The sequence below is a fragment of the Hippopotamus amphibius genome, chromosome 7 (genome assembly GCF_030028045.1).
Source record: "Hippopotamus amphibius kiboko isolate mHipAmp2 chromosome 7, mHipAmp2.hap2, whole genome shotgun sequence".
NCBI classification, from domain to species: domain Eukaryota; kingdom Metazoa; phylum Chordata; class Mammalia; order Artiodactyla; family Hippopotamidae; genus Hippopotamus; species Hippopotamus amphibius.
Window position 1 is genome coordinate 148967227 of NC_080192.1, and position 16548 is coordinate 148983774.

General features: G+C 48.9%; 1 protein-coding gene across 1 annotated transcript in view; it reads left to right on the plus strand.

Moving 5' to 3' along the window:
* Positions 1-2556: 2556 nt before the first annotated feature.
* The window catches only part of SH3YL1 (SH3 and SYLF domain containing 1), a 118334-nt gene continuing 104342 nt past the window's right edge, over positions 2557-16548 (plus strand). Inside the window, exon 1 of the mRNA XM_057743717.1 lies at positions 2557-2560. Within this exon, the coding sequence (XP_057599700.1) occupies position 2560 (1 nt within the window). The 5' untranslated portion in view covers positions 2557-2559. The remainder of the gene's footprint in view (positions 2561-16548) is intronic.

Consider the following 16548-nt stretch of genomic DNA (forward strand, 5'->3'; position numbering starts at 1 on the left):
CCCCAGGCACACTGCTGAAGGGTTGACTAGTGTTGCTAAAGCACAAGAAGGCAAAATCCCTGATGAACAGACCCTGGTTTACAAGTCCTGACAGCTTCTGTCCTCACTCATTTTTAGTTTTACTCTCTCATCTTATCAAGTTATTCGTGCACAAAGGCAGCCGATTTTCCTCTGTCAGCTGACACATTTGTACAACATCCTTATTTCTCCATCACACGTTTGAATGGACACTGCCGAATTTCCAGATCAGGCCTGTCCTGTTGTGTTCCCACTTCCGCACCAGCAGGACGGGCCCCATTTCCTCCCCAACTTCCTCAAACAGCTATCTTGTGATTTGGTTTAGATCAATACCAGCATTCAGTTTTCTTGCTGCAAGTTTAATTGATGAGGACATGTAATAAACTATGAGTCTGTGTTTTAAAGTAGATTCCCTTTTCTCTGGAGTTAGTTTTTTAGCTTTATTTTTTATTTGGTTGTTACTCAAGTAATACAATGCAAATCACCTCTCCAGGCTTTCAGACACGTCATCAAGTTTTCTCCCAATTTCTTCTTCTGGGAAGACAGCACTGTCCACACTGAGCATCCTCTAAGCCGGGTGCACAAGTGCTGCTCTGGGGCCGCCCATCCGTTGTCCTGGGAAGGCGCTTCCTCTCCTGCTTCCCTGCCTCCTCCTTTCCTGGTTCCTCCCTTGTTTCCTGGTGAAGGACACATTCCAGTGGCCTCCTTAGAGGGCAATTAGGAGGCAAATGTCTCTGTCTCAAAATGTCCAATCATATCTGAAAACCTCTATTTTCCACCCTCAATTTTGATTGACGGTGTGACTGGATTTGGCGCGTAAGGCGGAAGTCGTATCTCACGGGAACGCGGGCTGCCTTCTGACCGCAGTGCCCCATTGGGACGGCTGGTCCTTGTGTTTTGTCTCAGGGTTGCAGCTTCCCTGCCGTCCTGAAGTTTCCAGCATTGTGCTTTGGTTTCGTTGGATTTTCATCCCTTGCGCTGGGCCACTGGTGTTTCCTTGCAGTTTGGAAAGCCGCGTCTTCTACTTCTGGAGATTTGTTCTTTGATTATTTCAGTGGCGCTTTCCCTCTGATGCCTCTGCCCCTGATCCTGGAACCCTGATTTGGTGACAAAGGCCTGCAGGACGGGCTACCCAAGCTTCTTTTTTACCCCACCGCCTTTCTTGTCTCTGTCTCTCAGCGCTAGCTTCCGAAAGATGTCCTCCAGTATTTTCCAACTCTTTCGCTGAGTTTTAACCTCTGTTACATATTTTTAATGTCTAAGGGTTCATTGTTGTTCTCTGAGTGTTTCTGCCTGATAACATCTGTTCTAATTTGATACCAGCTCTAAACTCCCTCAAGATGGTATTAATTATTTTCTGCTTTCTTTTGCAAACTGTGCATTTGCTTGTTATCTATCTGTTCTCTATTTTTCCCGGTAGGGAGTTTCCTGATATGCCTGGTAATCGCTGGGGCCCTTCACCCCATCCGGTGTCACCCGCCTACCCTGCAGTGGCCTGGCCCCGTGCAGCCCTCTGCAGGTGAAGCACAGGTTTCGTTGGCTCTAGGAATGTTGCTCCTCTCTGGGCATCCCCAGGACTGGCCGGCCGATTCTCACCTGGCCACTCTCCTGCTCAGGAGGAAGACAGTTCCCTTCCCCGGAGGCCACCCTTCCAGTGAAAGCCGCCACCAGTGAGTCCAAGATCCTGCTCTCCCAGAGCAATGTGATGTAGCCTGCAGCTCCTCTTCTAGAGAAGGAAAAAATGCAAGTTCGGAGGCAGTGTGAGGGCGCCGAAGGTCTCCAGGGAGGGTGGGCACCTCCAGGGAGGGGAGAAGGCGCTTCTCCTGCTTTCGCACGTCCTCCAGGACCCGCCGGGCAGCCTCCCCCGCGCACCCGCACCAGCACCTGCAGGGAGCTGCTGCCGACGTGGACGATTCAGATGCCCAGTCTGCTCCCAAGGAAAAAAAATCAGAAAATGCCTCATGTTGTATGAAACCCAACATGCACACAAAGACGTGAGGGGTTTTGGAACCGCGGTCAGAGAGAACATCCCGCAGGGCTCACGCCAGAAGCACGGAGCAGGCGGCAAAGCCCGCGTGCGCCCTGGCGGTCATCCCGGCGGGGCTGGCGGTGAGCGGGCCGGCCGCGGTGGGGAGTCCGGGTGCGCAGAGCGCCGTCAGCCTCGCGTGCACGAGAGCTGGCAGTTAGCAGAGCCAGCTGAGCGCTGCAGGCTGTGTACCCGAAGCAATTATATTTTTAAACATGTTCAGAGTTATTTTTAACCTTTTATGGTCCTCTCTGGTTTTCCCTGTTCAGAGTCTAGTTTAAAGCTTTTCTTTCTTACCTTTGGAAATGCAGACAAGGACACGTCCCGAACACTGTGAAGGAGAGAGAAAGGGGCCCCGGCACGAGGCGTGCGGCCCACGTGACCCGGGAGGGGCGCCGGGACCTCCCCCGGGCCGCCCGGCCCCGCCCCAGCCGCGCAGGCGCAGCGCGCTCCTCCGCGTCCACCTGCGGCGCGTGTGTCCGCGAGGGCGGCCCCGGCGGTGCCCGCGGCTCGCCAGGCTCTCCCGCCGGCAGCCCTCGGGGCGCCCACTCGGGCCGCGGCCTCTCTCCCCCCGGGCCCGGCCTGCAGCCTCGCCCTGGACAACGCTCCGCTTCCGCTGCCCCTTCGCAGGGTGGGCCCGGGGGGCCCGGGGCGCGCGGGGCGGCGGCCGGGCGGGCAGCGGGCGGGCAGCAGGCCGGGCGCGGCCCCGAGGAGGGCTCGGCCCGCGTCAGGCCCAGCGTGGGGGCAGCGGCGGCCGGACCCCGCGGCTGTGACCTAGAGGCGCTGACACTCGACAGACCCAGGACCGTGGACACTCAGACGCCCCCAGAAACTCCGCGCGTGACTCTCCTCCCGAAGAGCGCGTCAGGGCTCGTGGACTCCCATTGTGTGTGTGTGTGTGTGTGTGTGTGTGTCTAAGGGTAGAATACATGTTTTTCTTTTTTGTTCTTGTTGTTTTTGAAGGTTTTTTTAAAAAATGAGGCAAACTTTTCATGCAGTCAAATGTACAGATCTTAAGGGTACATTTTTTTCAAAGACTTTATTTTTAGGTTCCCAACAGAATTGGGAGGGAAGTATAGTTTCTCACACACCCTCCTCACCAAGTGTGCACAGCATTCCTCCCGGGGGGGTGTTTTTTACCAACACTGACACACCATCCCCACCCAGAGTCCATTGTTTACATCAGGGTTCAGACTTGGGGGTGTGTGTTCTGTGGTTTGGACAGATGTATAATGACGTGTGTCCACCGTTAGAGTGATACACAGAGCATCTTCACTGCCCCAGACAGCCTCTGTGTGCTACCGACTCAGCCCTCCGTGCCTCGCACCCCTGGCAACCACTGACCTTTTTATTGTCACCACAGTTTAACAAAAGGGTACATTTTGATATTTTAATCAATATATACAGTCATAAAACCAGCATATCAGCTGTACTACTTTTGCTCCAGGACAAATGACCACGAAAGGGGGGTACACCAACACGTCTACGCTCTTACGGTCTGGGGCCCCAAGTCCACGGTGGGCTTCGCTGCACAGAGGTCAGGGTGCCAGCAGGGCCACTCCCTCTGAAGCTCTAGGGCAGAACCTGGATCCCCGCCTTGTTCGGTTCCTGGAGGTTGTCCTCAGGACCCTGTGTCCACCCCCTTTTCTCCCCCTGCCTCCCTGGTCACATCCTTCTTTGCTGTCTTCACACCTCCTGTGCCTCTCTCCTCTCGGAGAAGCCAGGACCGTCTCCCCATCGCAAGGTCTTTATCTTAATCGCATCTGCAAAGTCCCTCTTCCATATAAAATCACATCCACAGGTCCAGGGATTAGGGCCTGGGTATCTCTGGAGGCCACCACACCAGCCAGGATGCAAGAAGGGCTCTGTCACTCCACGAATCTCCATGCTGCTCCCGCCGGGAGGGTACACCAGCCCGCAGCGGCTACCACAGTCCCGGCTACCACAGTCCCGGCTTCCGTGGACGCGATTGCTGGTTCTTAAACCGCGTGAGGGCGTCAGGCGCTCTGCGCTGTCCTGAGCCTGCGTCCCCGTCAGCTGGCCGTCGCTGCGCTGGCCGGGCCGTGTGCACGTCAGCAGTCCCCGCCTCCTCCTTGCCGAGTAGCACCCGTTGTGTGCTTGTATCGACTTTTAAAATCTGTTTCCTGTTGATGGGGATTTGGATTGTTCACAGCAAAGCCAGTGCGGACATCCCTGAACAAGGCTCTGTGGACAGACTTCTTCCTGCGTCTGGGGTGGACACCAGAGTGGTATCACTGAGCCGCATGGCAGGTGCATCTTTACCTCGTCCGGAGCCGCCTAACTTCTGCAAAGTGGTTGAGCTTCCGCCTCAGCTCAGGTGAGTTTAAGCTGCTTCTCAACCCCCTACACGCTGGGTTGGGTTTTTTGTTTTATCAAAATGTTATCACACTGTGACATTAATTTACACTCCCTGAAATCTTATTTTTGAGCATCGTTTTGTGTTTTTATTGGCCATTTGCACATCTTCTTTGGTGGGACGTCTGTATGTCATTGAATCATTTTTGTTTCGTTATCTGCTTTTCACTGATTGGCTGGAGTTGTCTCTATACTCTGTTTACAAGTCCTTTGTCAGATATATGTACTCTGAGTATTTTCTGCCAATCTGTGACTTGCCTTTGTGTTTTCTTCATATGTTTCAAGGGTATTTTAAATTTTGATGCTGTTTGATTTTCCAGCTTGTTCTTTACAGCTCAGTGCCTCTTACATCCTGTCTCCAGCACGTCTTCTGGAAGCTTCATGTTTTAGCTTGTATCCGACGTGTGACGCATAATGTGTTTATGTGTGTGTGTGAGAGGCAGGGATAGATGCTGTTTTTCCACATGTGTGTTCTGTTGTCCCAGCACCATTTAAAAAACCCCTTTTTCTCCATTTAGTTTCTTCAGAACTGTTTGCGGTCTCCACAGGTGTCCACTTCTGCACGGCTTGTTTCACTGGCGAAGCTGCCTTTGTGCGTGCGCGCCAGCACCACCCTGTCTTTGGAGCAAGTCTCGGAATGAGGAAGGACGTGCCCCCTCCTTATTCTTTCTTATCAGAAGTGTGTGGGCTCTTCCACGTCCTTAACGTCTGTATATAAATGTTACAATTAACTCACAGATTTTTAGAAAAACAATGAAAATCCCGGTGGTATTTTGATTGAAGTTGTGTTGGATTAATTTGTAGGTATTCGAATTCTTAACAAGAGCCTCTACATTGGTGAAAGTGGTGCTTCTCTCCATTTACTTAGGTCTTTAATTTTACTGCACAATTCTTGCCCTTTTTTATGAAATACGCTCTTTGAATATGTTATATTCTTTTTTGATTCTGTTATAAATAAAGTTTCATTTTATTTTTCCTTGATCTATGCTAGTACATAACAATACAATTAATTTTTATATTTATTTTGTGTCTTATGGCCTTGCTAAATTCACTTATTTCTAGTAGTTATTTGTAAATTCCTTAGAATTTTCTGCATAAACAGTTGTGCAACATGTAAATTTAAAAGTTTTATTTTTTCTTGTCCAGTTCGTGTGCCTTTTTATCTCTCTTCCTTGCTTTGAATGCACTGGCCAGGTACTCCTGGGCAGAGCTGAACTGAGGTGGTCAGAAACACCATCCTCATCTTGCTCCTGATCGGGGGGGGAGGAGCCTTCAGCATCTCACCATTTGGTGACCTGCAGGGTCCTCACAGATTTTACCAGTTTGAGGCAATTCCTTTTTATTCTTTGTTTGCATTTGCTGTCTTCAAGAGTGTTTAATTTTGTCAAATATTTTTGTGCATTTCTTGAAATGATATAATTTTTCCCCTTTACTTTGCTAATATATTGGCAAATTAATGGTTTTTCAAGTGTTAAATCCATCTTGCATTCCTGGGATATATCCCACTTGGTAATGTTATATCACCTTTTTATTTCCAATATTTTGTTGAATATTTTTTTGCTGTGTTCACGAGGGATACTTGTGTGTGCATATGTATGTATGTCCATATGTACATACATACATGTATTTATGTCTGTGTCGTGTTTTGGCGTCAGGGTGGTGTGGACTCATACGACCACACACACACGGGTTGGGTGCATCCCTCCTCCCCCTACTTTCTGTAAGAGTTTGTATAAATTGCCACCATTTCTTCCATCATTCCAGAATTTTCCATCTGGGCGCATTACCTTTGCGTTAAGATTTTTTGATAAACGAATACAAACATTCAAAATTTTTATTAGATACATTGCTATTCAGATTTTCAATTTATTTTTGTGTCAATTTTGGTAAGCTACCTCTGTCAAAGACTTTGTTCATTTCATCTAAGTTATCAAGTTTATTGGAATAACTGTTTATAATATTCTCTTATAATCTTTCTAAATTATGTAGAAATTGCAGTGATATCCCCTCTTTTATCTCTCATAATTTATGTTTTCATTCATCTCACTAGAGTATTATCAATTTACTATTCTTTTCAAAGGACCAACTTACAATATTTTTGTCTTTATTGTTTGCCTTTCTCTGTTTTACTTATTTCAGTTCATCTATATATTTGGTTTCAATTTACCAACTGAATTTACATTACTTTTTCTAGTTTCTTATGTGGGTACCTAGAACAAGTTTAAACAATTTGTCTTTTCTAATATCGGCATTAAAACTGGAAATTTCCCTCTAAATGCTGTTTTTACTGTATTTATTTTCATAAAGTTCAAATATTTTCTAATTTTTCTATTGTTTTCATCCCTTATCAATGAGTTATTTAGAAGTGTGCTGTTTAAATTCCAAGTACCTGGGGGCTTTCCTAGGTTTTCTAGGTTTTTTGTAGTTGCTCTTTCATCTGATTCTGTCTTCAGCAGAGAACAGGGACTGTAAGGCTTCAGGCTCTCGAAAGCTGCTGACACGTTACCGCCCGGCACGCGGTCGGCCTGGGCGTGGTCCAGCCTCACATGGAACGTACGTGGTTGTTGTGTGGAGTGTTCTATAAACGTAAAATAGCTCAAGGTAGTTGATAATTATTTAACATTTTCATAGTCTTATTTTTTTGTCCAGCAATTCTATTAATTACCAAGAAAGGGGTGTTAAAAATCTTCAGCTATGATTTTGGATTTGTCTATCTTCCTTTCATTCTCAGTTTTCATATAAAAAGAAAGCACTTTGGCAGCCTTCTTTATACTGACTGCATATATATCTTTTTCCATCATTTTACTTTCAACCTATTTTTTATATTTGTAGTCTCTTGTAAGCAGCATATATCTTATTTTCCAATTAGTCTATGTAGATAATCTCTGTATTTTAATTGAAATATTTGACCCACTTACATTTAACAAAATTGCAAGACTGTCATGCTTAATGAGGCTAAGCTACCCTGAAAAATGAAAAAGCAGATGGAGGAGAACTTAAGAATCTCAGCTGAAAATCAGCTAGCCCCTGCCAGCTGTCCACAGGTGAATGGCAGAGCCCTTCAGAGATCAGGTAATCTACCTCAAGCCATAAGAACATCAACTAACCCACAGAACTGTGAGCTAAATAAACAGCTATTGTTTTGATTACACAGCCAAAAACTAGCCAATACACTACCTCACTGACTGCTGTTTAATTCATTGACTCTCCTAACTACACTTCCCCATAACTGTCCCATCTCTGAGTTAGTCCAAAGGTTTCTTTGCCTGACACTTTCCCCATGTTATATAGCTATAAAAAATCTGTTAAGTCCACTTCTGGCTGAAAACAAACAAAAAAAACCCACACAAACAAAAACACTTTTGCTAAATTTCATTCAGCAGACGATTTCATTTGAGTATTTCTTCAATTTTTGAGATCTCTGCCCATCTTCGAGTGATGACATGTTTTCTTAGATGATCCCAAATTACCCAGCTAAACTTGTATTTTAATCTTTGGGAGGCTTACTTTTTTCTTTAATACATTTACCCATTCTTGACCTTTTCCCCTTCTTTCAAAAACAGATCTTCCGTATTCCCTCGGTGAGAGTACTTTCTTTGGGCAGCCAAACAATCTCACCCGTGCCCATTTTTGAATGCTCTTATCGAGTCAGTATATAGGTAGGGACTCTAACGTCTCTGTGAAAACTTAATGGTGCTAAAAATCAAAACACATGGAAAATCTACACAGTTGACCCTTGAACAACAAGGGGGTTAATTTGAGTATAATTTATAGTTGGCCTCCATATCATGGTTCCTCCACATCCGAGGGTTCGACCAACCATGGACTGTGTAGTCCTGTAGTGTTTACTGTTGAGAAATATCCAAGCGTAAGTGGACCTCCAGGCAGTTCAAGGGTCAGCTGTGTTTTTATATATGGTTATCCTGAGGTTGCTCTAGCAGAGAATGAAATGCCCCAGGGAAAGGATGGGACCCATTAAAAACATCATTGGTCATTAACTCACGAATATTCTGAATATAACGAGCTTGTATATACATCTCACGGACACACCGTCATCAATATGTCATTGATGAAAAATGTTAACTTTCAGACTCACTTTCATCAAACAGCTAAATCAAAACAAGAGCGCAGGACCTGTGAGAGGGCACTGAGCTGTGCGCACATGTTACCAATACTTGACGGAGCTCCCGTGCTCTTACCCGTGACCACACGGACTGAGACTTTGCACACAAGTCTTTTTAACACTTTATGTACAAATAAAAAAGAAATGAAAATTTCGGTTTAGTAACATTTTGGAACCTGAGAATCATTTTCTAATATAAAATTCAGGATTCGTAAGAAACAACCCAGGAGACTAGAATATTAGGTACTGCTGTTGGCTAAACTACATTTGTTTTCATGCCCTCACATTCTCAAAGCACAATGTTTTATTTATGGGAACTCTATATAAAACTTGGAAAATTGAACAAAAACAAACAGATATGGTTTGCCTTTTTAGTCATAAGAGTTCAAAACTTACCGGTTCAACAGCGTGTTCACAGGACCTCCTAAGACAACTTCGGGGTAGACATGGCAGAGGTGGGTACGTCAAGCCACCATCACACCTCTTTTGAGCCACAGAACTGTTGTCTTGGACCTGACACAGTGAGAGTTCCAGGTTCAGCAGGGGGCAGCCCAAGGCTGTGGGAAACAAGATTTCTGGCTTCTAGGTCCTGGATCCACAAACCATGAAACTTGGAACATCTGGAGGCTTGATTGCGTATTGCCAAACAGAAGAGGAGGCGCTGACGGCAGCTTGGGAGGAATTTTTCCCAGCCCGCCTGGCTCTGCAAGGGCCCTGCCTCCATCCGTCTACCCGTGATAGCCGTGAGGCATAAGGCACTAAGCCAGAGTTGGCAACCAGAGGTCGGTTTTCATGTTTACCGTTGTGGGTTCTACTTATTAACGTAGCCCTGGGAGGCCGGGAGGCCTGCATAGACGGCCCACAGGTGGTCAGCGCCTCCCTTAGACGCAGAGTCAGTTGATACCATTTGCAGCCTTGTACCAGGAACAAGGGGCCAAGCTGCCAAAGTCTTGGAGAACAGGAGACCCCACGGTCAGCCAGCCAGCACCAGGGACAAAGAAAGTCAAACAGCTTCTACAGAGCGTGCCCTCCTCTAGGACAGGCCGTCGCTTTACCCTGTTTTCTGGTCTCTTCTGCTCCCTTCTCTGAACACCCTACTCGTCCTCCGGTTCCTTTTAAGATTTAGGGGAAAACAGTTGATGTAATAGACAAATGGGAGGCATGGGAAGTGCAGAGGATAGAAACAAAAACACTTTATCCTTCACATCAAACTCCACATATTTCTGAAATAAACTGGCTTTTTAACCCAGCTCCCACTTCCTGTCCCAGTAAAGTGCCACCCACAGAGCACCGGCCCCCAACACAAACTCCCCTCATCCCTGTGACTCAAGAACCCCTGGTTCTAAAGGAACAGACTGGAAGAATTTCAGGTCTGCCTGCAGCTCTGAGGGCTTGCGTTCCCGGAGGCTGTCGCCTGGGCCCAGGGCAGCCCGAGGGAGGAGGAGGCCTGGCTGCGCTTCACCCGGCGGCTCAGCGCAGCCTCAGGGCTGAGAGCAGCACAGAGGCTCCTCGGGAGGCCGTCTCACGGGTGCTTCCTGCGGGGCCCCGAGGACACGCTGCTGAAAAGAACCGGAGCGCGCTGACCCGCACGCCCGGGAAGCCAGCGGGGCGTCTCGGCGGCGCTGTGAGCGGGGAAGAGGCGTCCGAGGGCGCGGCGCCCAGCGCTGGGTGGCGGCCGGGGGCTGACGGGTGCCCGTGCCCAGCTCAGGGGAGAGGTGGGTTCCCTCGCGAAAACGTGCCCAGCCAGTGCCTCCCGGCCGCACGGCCCGCGCGGGGCTGGCGACCCTCCGCAAGGCTCGGCGGCGGCCCCTCCCTCTGCAGCCCCCGCGCGCCCCCCACCCCCGGTCTCCCCAAAACAGCAGCATGGGTTCTTTCTCCTTGCTTCGTGGGGCCTGGAAATCACTTCGGATTGGGAACTCCTCTCCCTTCACGAGCCCAGTCGGGACCTGCACCCTGTGGACCCGGTCAGCCTCCGAGGTGGTTTGCTGAGCAGCCGAACCTCCAACGGTGACTTCTCCCCACAGGCCCGCGGGTCGTGGTCAGGGTCACAGTGACCCCCCCCCACTGCACCAAAGGCTCTCCGCTGCCCCCCCGCAGCAGCTGGAGGATAAAACACCGCCCCTTCTAATAGGGCAGCCTTTATACTAATCTTATCATTTCAGATCCAACATAAATCCATTTAAGTAACTAAAAACAAATGGTATTTTAGATGCTCAATATACCTTAAAATTTCTTTTATGACAGTTCGTAGCCTGGCTGAGAGGATCACCCTGCAAGTTCTGTTGGAAAAGAGGAAAAATCACCCCTGATCGTCCTCCGCACACCAGACCTGGGTCCACACAGCAGCCCACGTGATGGGGTGTTATCCCTGACTCCCAGAAGAGGAACTTAAGCCTGCCCGAGGGGGCTTCCCTGGTGGCGCAGTGGTTAAGAATCCACCTGCCAATGCAGGGGACACAGGTTCCATCCCTGGGCCAGGAAGATCCCGCATGCCACGGAGCAGCTAAGCCCGTGTGCCACAACGACTGAGCCCATGTGCTGCAACGACGGAAGCCCACACGCCTAGAGCCTGTGCTCCACAACAAGAGAAGCCAGCGCCACGAGAAGCCCGCGCCCCACAACGAAGCACAGCCCCCTCTCACCGCAGCTAGAGAAAGCCACTTGCAGCCGTGAAGACCCGACGCAGACAAAAAAGGAAAACGTAACAGCCGCCTGAGGTCACACAGCCTGACTGCTGCCCGCTCCTCCTCTGCCCCCCGGGGACGTCCACGCCACACCTGCGACCTGGACCCGGAGCCCCTCAGTGGCTGACCAGACACCTCAGGGATGCGTGAGAAGTGACCCAGCACATCACAGCTGCTCTTCCCTGGGTCCAGACACGCACGCGCATTTCCAGGCGTGTGGAGGACAGAGACCTGCCAGTGATATTTGGCAGCGGCTGAGCTAGGACTCTGCCACGTGCACCCACTAAAGTGGGTTGGGGTCCACACTTGAAGGGAGGTGCTCTCCCTTGTGAACCGTGTGAGGATGTGCATGGATTGCTTGAATTTCAAGAAACTTTTACAAAACATCTTTTACCTTATCTGTTTAATTACTGTATATAAAATATAAGAAAATGTTCTACCAAAAGTGTGCGTTCTACAACCCGTGGTATCCTCCACCTAAAGCTCCAGCCACAGTCACCCCAGGTGTGCGGGGGCTTGGGCTCTAGAGGCTGAGCCTCTGGGGTGCACCTGCCCAGAGCAGAGGTGAGCAGGTCAGGCTGCGTCGCAGGGGCTCAGAGCTCACGTCAACGTTCCACATGTTTCCTCAGCGGAGTGAAGAAAACGCCTCTGAAGCATTTGCTCTTCAGACGCGTCTCTGCCTCTGGCTTCAGTCCTGCTCTGACTCTTCTCGGTGGTGAGTGGTGCTTCCTGATTGACCCGTGTAGCAGAAGGACATCATCGCTCGAGACAGCCATGGGTGTGATGTCTGCGGTGACTGGATCTCAGCTCAACTGCCTCTTCCTAAAAGTTTGTGTTCATGAAGTCCTGCTCGAACCACATGGGAAGGAAAGAGGGCAAGCTGGCAGATTCTGACATTTCAAACATGCAGGTGTCACACCAGATTCACTTCTGAGAAAGGTGTGTCTGAAAATAGTCCCACTAGTTGGAGCCTGTGAACAGGCAGAAGGGATCTGCAGGCACCCTGCGGGCCGGGCTGGTAGCCACGTGTAGGTCCCGAGGCCAAGGCACAACCCCCCGCGAAACTCACCTCAAAAAGCATCCGGGGTGAGCAGAAGGGCAGTCACTCCACCCAGTGACGTCGGAGGGCGTGCTCACCCTGAAGACACGGGCAGACCCTCCAGGCCCCCAGGTAAGCAGGCGTGCACAGGGAGGCGGGACACAGAAAGACCATTTTCTGCTCTGATTTTAAGTAATTGCAAGTGGAAGAGGGGAAAGCCACCCACACCTGTGCATCCTCCGTACCTGTCCCCCAGCAGCAGGAGTCGGGACCGCCTCCCGGATTCCACTTCCCAGGGTGCAAAGGCGCTCTTCTCTGCGGTGAGGACAATGAAGATGGAGATGGTGCCTGCCTTTAGAAGTCAGCCCCACAGCTCCGTGCCCTTGGCGGACAACCCCGGTTCCATCTAAAACAAAATCCCACATTTAATCACCCTTTCATCATTAGCATATGCTGTACTGATTGCCTGTGTCCAAAAGCGGAGTGAGGCTGAAGAGCCTGAATTACGGGAGGTCGAGTCAAGCAGTGCTGTGTCGGGTGGGGGCAGGGGCTGGCCCCTCTCCAACCTCCCTGCAGACACAGTGCAGGCTGTTTATATCTCCCTGCTTTTTCTGTCACTTGCTAAGCCACCATGGGGGAGATGAAAAATTCTAGTACCGGTGGTGCATAAGTAATTTGGCCAGATGCCAAGAGTGGCCAGTGGCGGGCCACGCGGAGCGGGTGCTGGAATTTTGCCTTTATTTGGTGCCCGGGGAAGAAAGAAATGAACAAGTGAGATGAGTGGAAGCCAAGAATATCTTCTTGATGAAAAACTCAAATTTCTCTTTGAATTTTGAATTGGAGTGGCCGAGGGCCATATCCTTACACTTTGGTGCCAGTGAAAGGAGCTGGCCCTCGGCGCCCGGCTCCGCACGCCTGACACGCCCGGCAGATGTCTCGCATCAGGAGCAGGACGCTTGCCCGGCATTAAACAAGGACATATAAGGTGCCAGGCGCACGGCCCTCCTTCCCGCCGGGCCACGTGCGCTCCGGATGGTTTACACTCGGGCCCGTAACGTGAGTAAGCCAGTCCTGGTGTTGTACTGAAACGGGCTGTTTTTTTAGAAGGTGGGTCGGGTGGAGGTCAGTATTTTATTATTTCTGCTCCTTGAAATGGGCTCCTTTATTTGGCTGACGCCATGTTCTACGGGCATCTGGTTATTGTTCTATTGTGAGAACAATAAAAAAATTTAGGTCTCTTAATCTACCTTTCTTCCTATTATCACTACTACAACCATGACTTAGCTTTCATATTTATGCATGACTAAACTTGAAGGTTTATCTCTTATACAACAAAGCTGGTAAGTCACAAGGCAATAAGAAATCTGCATCTTAGAGAATAAGAAGCCAAAAATTTTTTTTGCGAAGACAGGATTAACTTTTTGCCAAAATGACAGAGACGAGTTCTCCAGAAACCACCGCGGGCTTCGGTGCTGGTCTGGTGCCATCTGCCGCCATCTCTGACTCAGACGACGAAGCCCTTCGTTAAAAGCGCGCGCGGTGGGGCCGCGCAGAGCAGGTGCTGAGACGCTGGGGCGGGGAGCCTGGCGGGGGTGACCTCTGCAGTCAGAGCCTTTGCTCAGCAGTTGAGACACCGGGGGCCCCGGGGCCACCACGGCCGCTGCCCGCCTGACCGCTCCCTTGTCCACCTCCCACGCCCGCCTCGGGGCCCCGGGCCAGGCAGCAAGGAGACTCAAGGACCTGCCGGCGGACGGACACGTCGGGCTCCCCCATCACAGATCACGGTACAGAATCCCTGCCCCTCGCGGGGCAGTCGCAACAGGCTCCGATTTTTATGCCATCGCAGTCAACGTGTGAATTAAACGCAAGCCTCCAACTTGCCTCTCGTGTGGGTTGACAGCTCTGACTACACAACAGAAAGGGATTTAGTTGAAAAGTGGAAGTTACCATTTCCTTGGATGAATGGTGAGTCATGAAACTAGACCCCTTATTTTGCAGAGTGTGAATGGTTCTGAGATCTTCTAATTGCCTCTTCTTTTTCCTCGCTTTAGGGCACAGAGGCCGAAGTCCGGGCTCCCAATGCGGATGCGTTGCCCTGGGCCCGGAGCCCTGCGCCGCGCACGCGCCTGGCCCTAACCCTCCCGCTGCGGCCTGGACCCGCACCCCACCAGCCTCCTCCCCACTCGGCTCTGGGACCGAAAGCACAGGTTCTCCATCGCTTCAGCCAGGCTGACCGTGATGGGGGGTTTGGGAGCGCCTGGGCCCCCACAGCCGGGGCAGATTTACGTTTCCCGCCATGCTCTTGGACCAGGGTGGATGGTGGAAGGAATCACCCCGGAGGACCAGCCCTTCCATGAGTCAAAAATCCATGGGAACGCCACACGATGACATGACAGCTTATGCCATGATTTAGATGTTGGGCATTTATTCAGTATTGATGCAGGGAACATTGTGTGGCATATATAATACATGATATAAAAATATATAATACAAACATTGGGGATATATAGGACCGCTTCGGTAAACACTTTGGTAGTCCCAATCAAAGAGATGCTTCCTCTTGGAATATTAACTGCTATTTTAATTAACTGCCTTTTTGAATATTTTTTCTGTGGTAACCGTTATAAACCTATTTTTTAAGCTCTTTAATGGAATATAATTGCTTTACATTCTTGTACCAGCTTACGAGGTACACCAAAGTGAATCAGCTGTATTTATACACATGTCCCCACATCCCCTCCCTCCCACAAATCCCCCCCACCCTCCCCGTCCCGGCCCTCTAAGGCATCACCCATCATTGAGTTGATCTCCCTTTGTTATACAGCAACTTCCCACTGGCTATCTATTTTACAGTTGGTCGTGTATATATGTCTATGCTACTCTCTCACTTTGTCTCAGCTTCCCCTTCACCCCCCGCCCCCCCCAACCCCGTGTCCTCCAGTCCATTCTCTGCATCTACATCCTTATTCTTGTCCTGTCACTGGGTTCATCAGTACAATTTTTTTTTTTGATTCCGTGTATATGAGTTAGCATACAGTATTTGTTTTTCTCTTTCTGACTTACTTCACTCTGTATGACAGACTCTAGGTCTATCCACCTCACTACAAATAATTTTATTCCTTGTTATGCCTGAGTAATATTCCATTGTATATACATGCCACATCTTCTTTATCCATTCACCTGTTGATGGGCATTTAGGTTGCTTCCATGTCCTGGCTATTGTAAATAGTGCTGCAGTAAACATTATGGTACATGTTTCTTTTGGGATTATGGTTTTCTCTGGGTATATGCCCAGTAGTGGGATTGCTGGGTCATATGGTAGTTCTATTTTTAGTTTTTTAAGGAACCGCCAAACTGTTTTCCATAGTGGCTGTACCAACTTACATTCCCACCAACAGTGCAGGAGAGTTCCCTTTTCTCCACACCCTCTCCAACATTTGTTGTTTCTAGATTTTTTGATGATGGCTATTCTGACCGGTGTGAGGTGATACCTCATTGTGGCTTTGACTTGCGTTTCTCTAATCATGAGTGATGTTGAGCATCTTTTCATGTGTTTGTTGGCCATCTGTATGTCTTCTTTGGAGAAATGTCTATTTAGGTCTTCCGCCCATTTGTGGATTGGGTTATTTGCTTTTTTGGTATTAAGCTGCATGAGCTGCTTGTATATTTTGGAGATTAATCCTTTGTCCGTTGCTTCATTGGCAAGTATTTTCTCCCATTCTGAGGGTTGCCTTCTTGTCTTGTTTATGGTTTCGTTCGCTGTGCAAAAGCTTTTAAGTTTCATTAGATCCCATTTGTTTATTCTTGATTTTATTTCCATGATTCTAGGAGGTGGGTCAAAAAGGATCTTGCTTTGATGTATGTCGTAGAGTGTTCTGCCTATGTTTTCCTCTAGGAGTTTTATAGTGTCTGGCCTTACATGTAGGTCTTTAATCCATGTAGAGTTTATTTTTGTGTATGGTGTTAGGAAGTGTTCTAATTTCATTGTTTTACCTGTAGCTGTCCAATTTTCCCAGCACCACTTATTGAAGAGGCTGTCCTTTTTCAATTGTATATTCGTGCCTCCTTTGTCAAAGATAAGGTGCCCATATGTGCTTGGGTTTACCTCTGAGTTCTCTGTCCTGTTCCATTGATCTTCCTTTCTATTTTTGTGCCAGTACCATCCTGTGTTGATCACTGTGGCCTTGTAGTACAGTTATAAACCTATTTAAATAGCTATTTATTTTAGGAGAATGTTTTCAATATCACCTATGCAAGTGGTTTTGATTTGGAAAGAATTAAA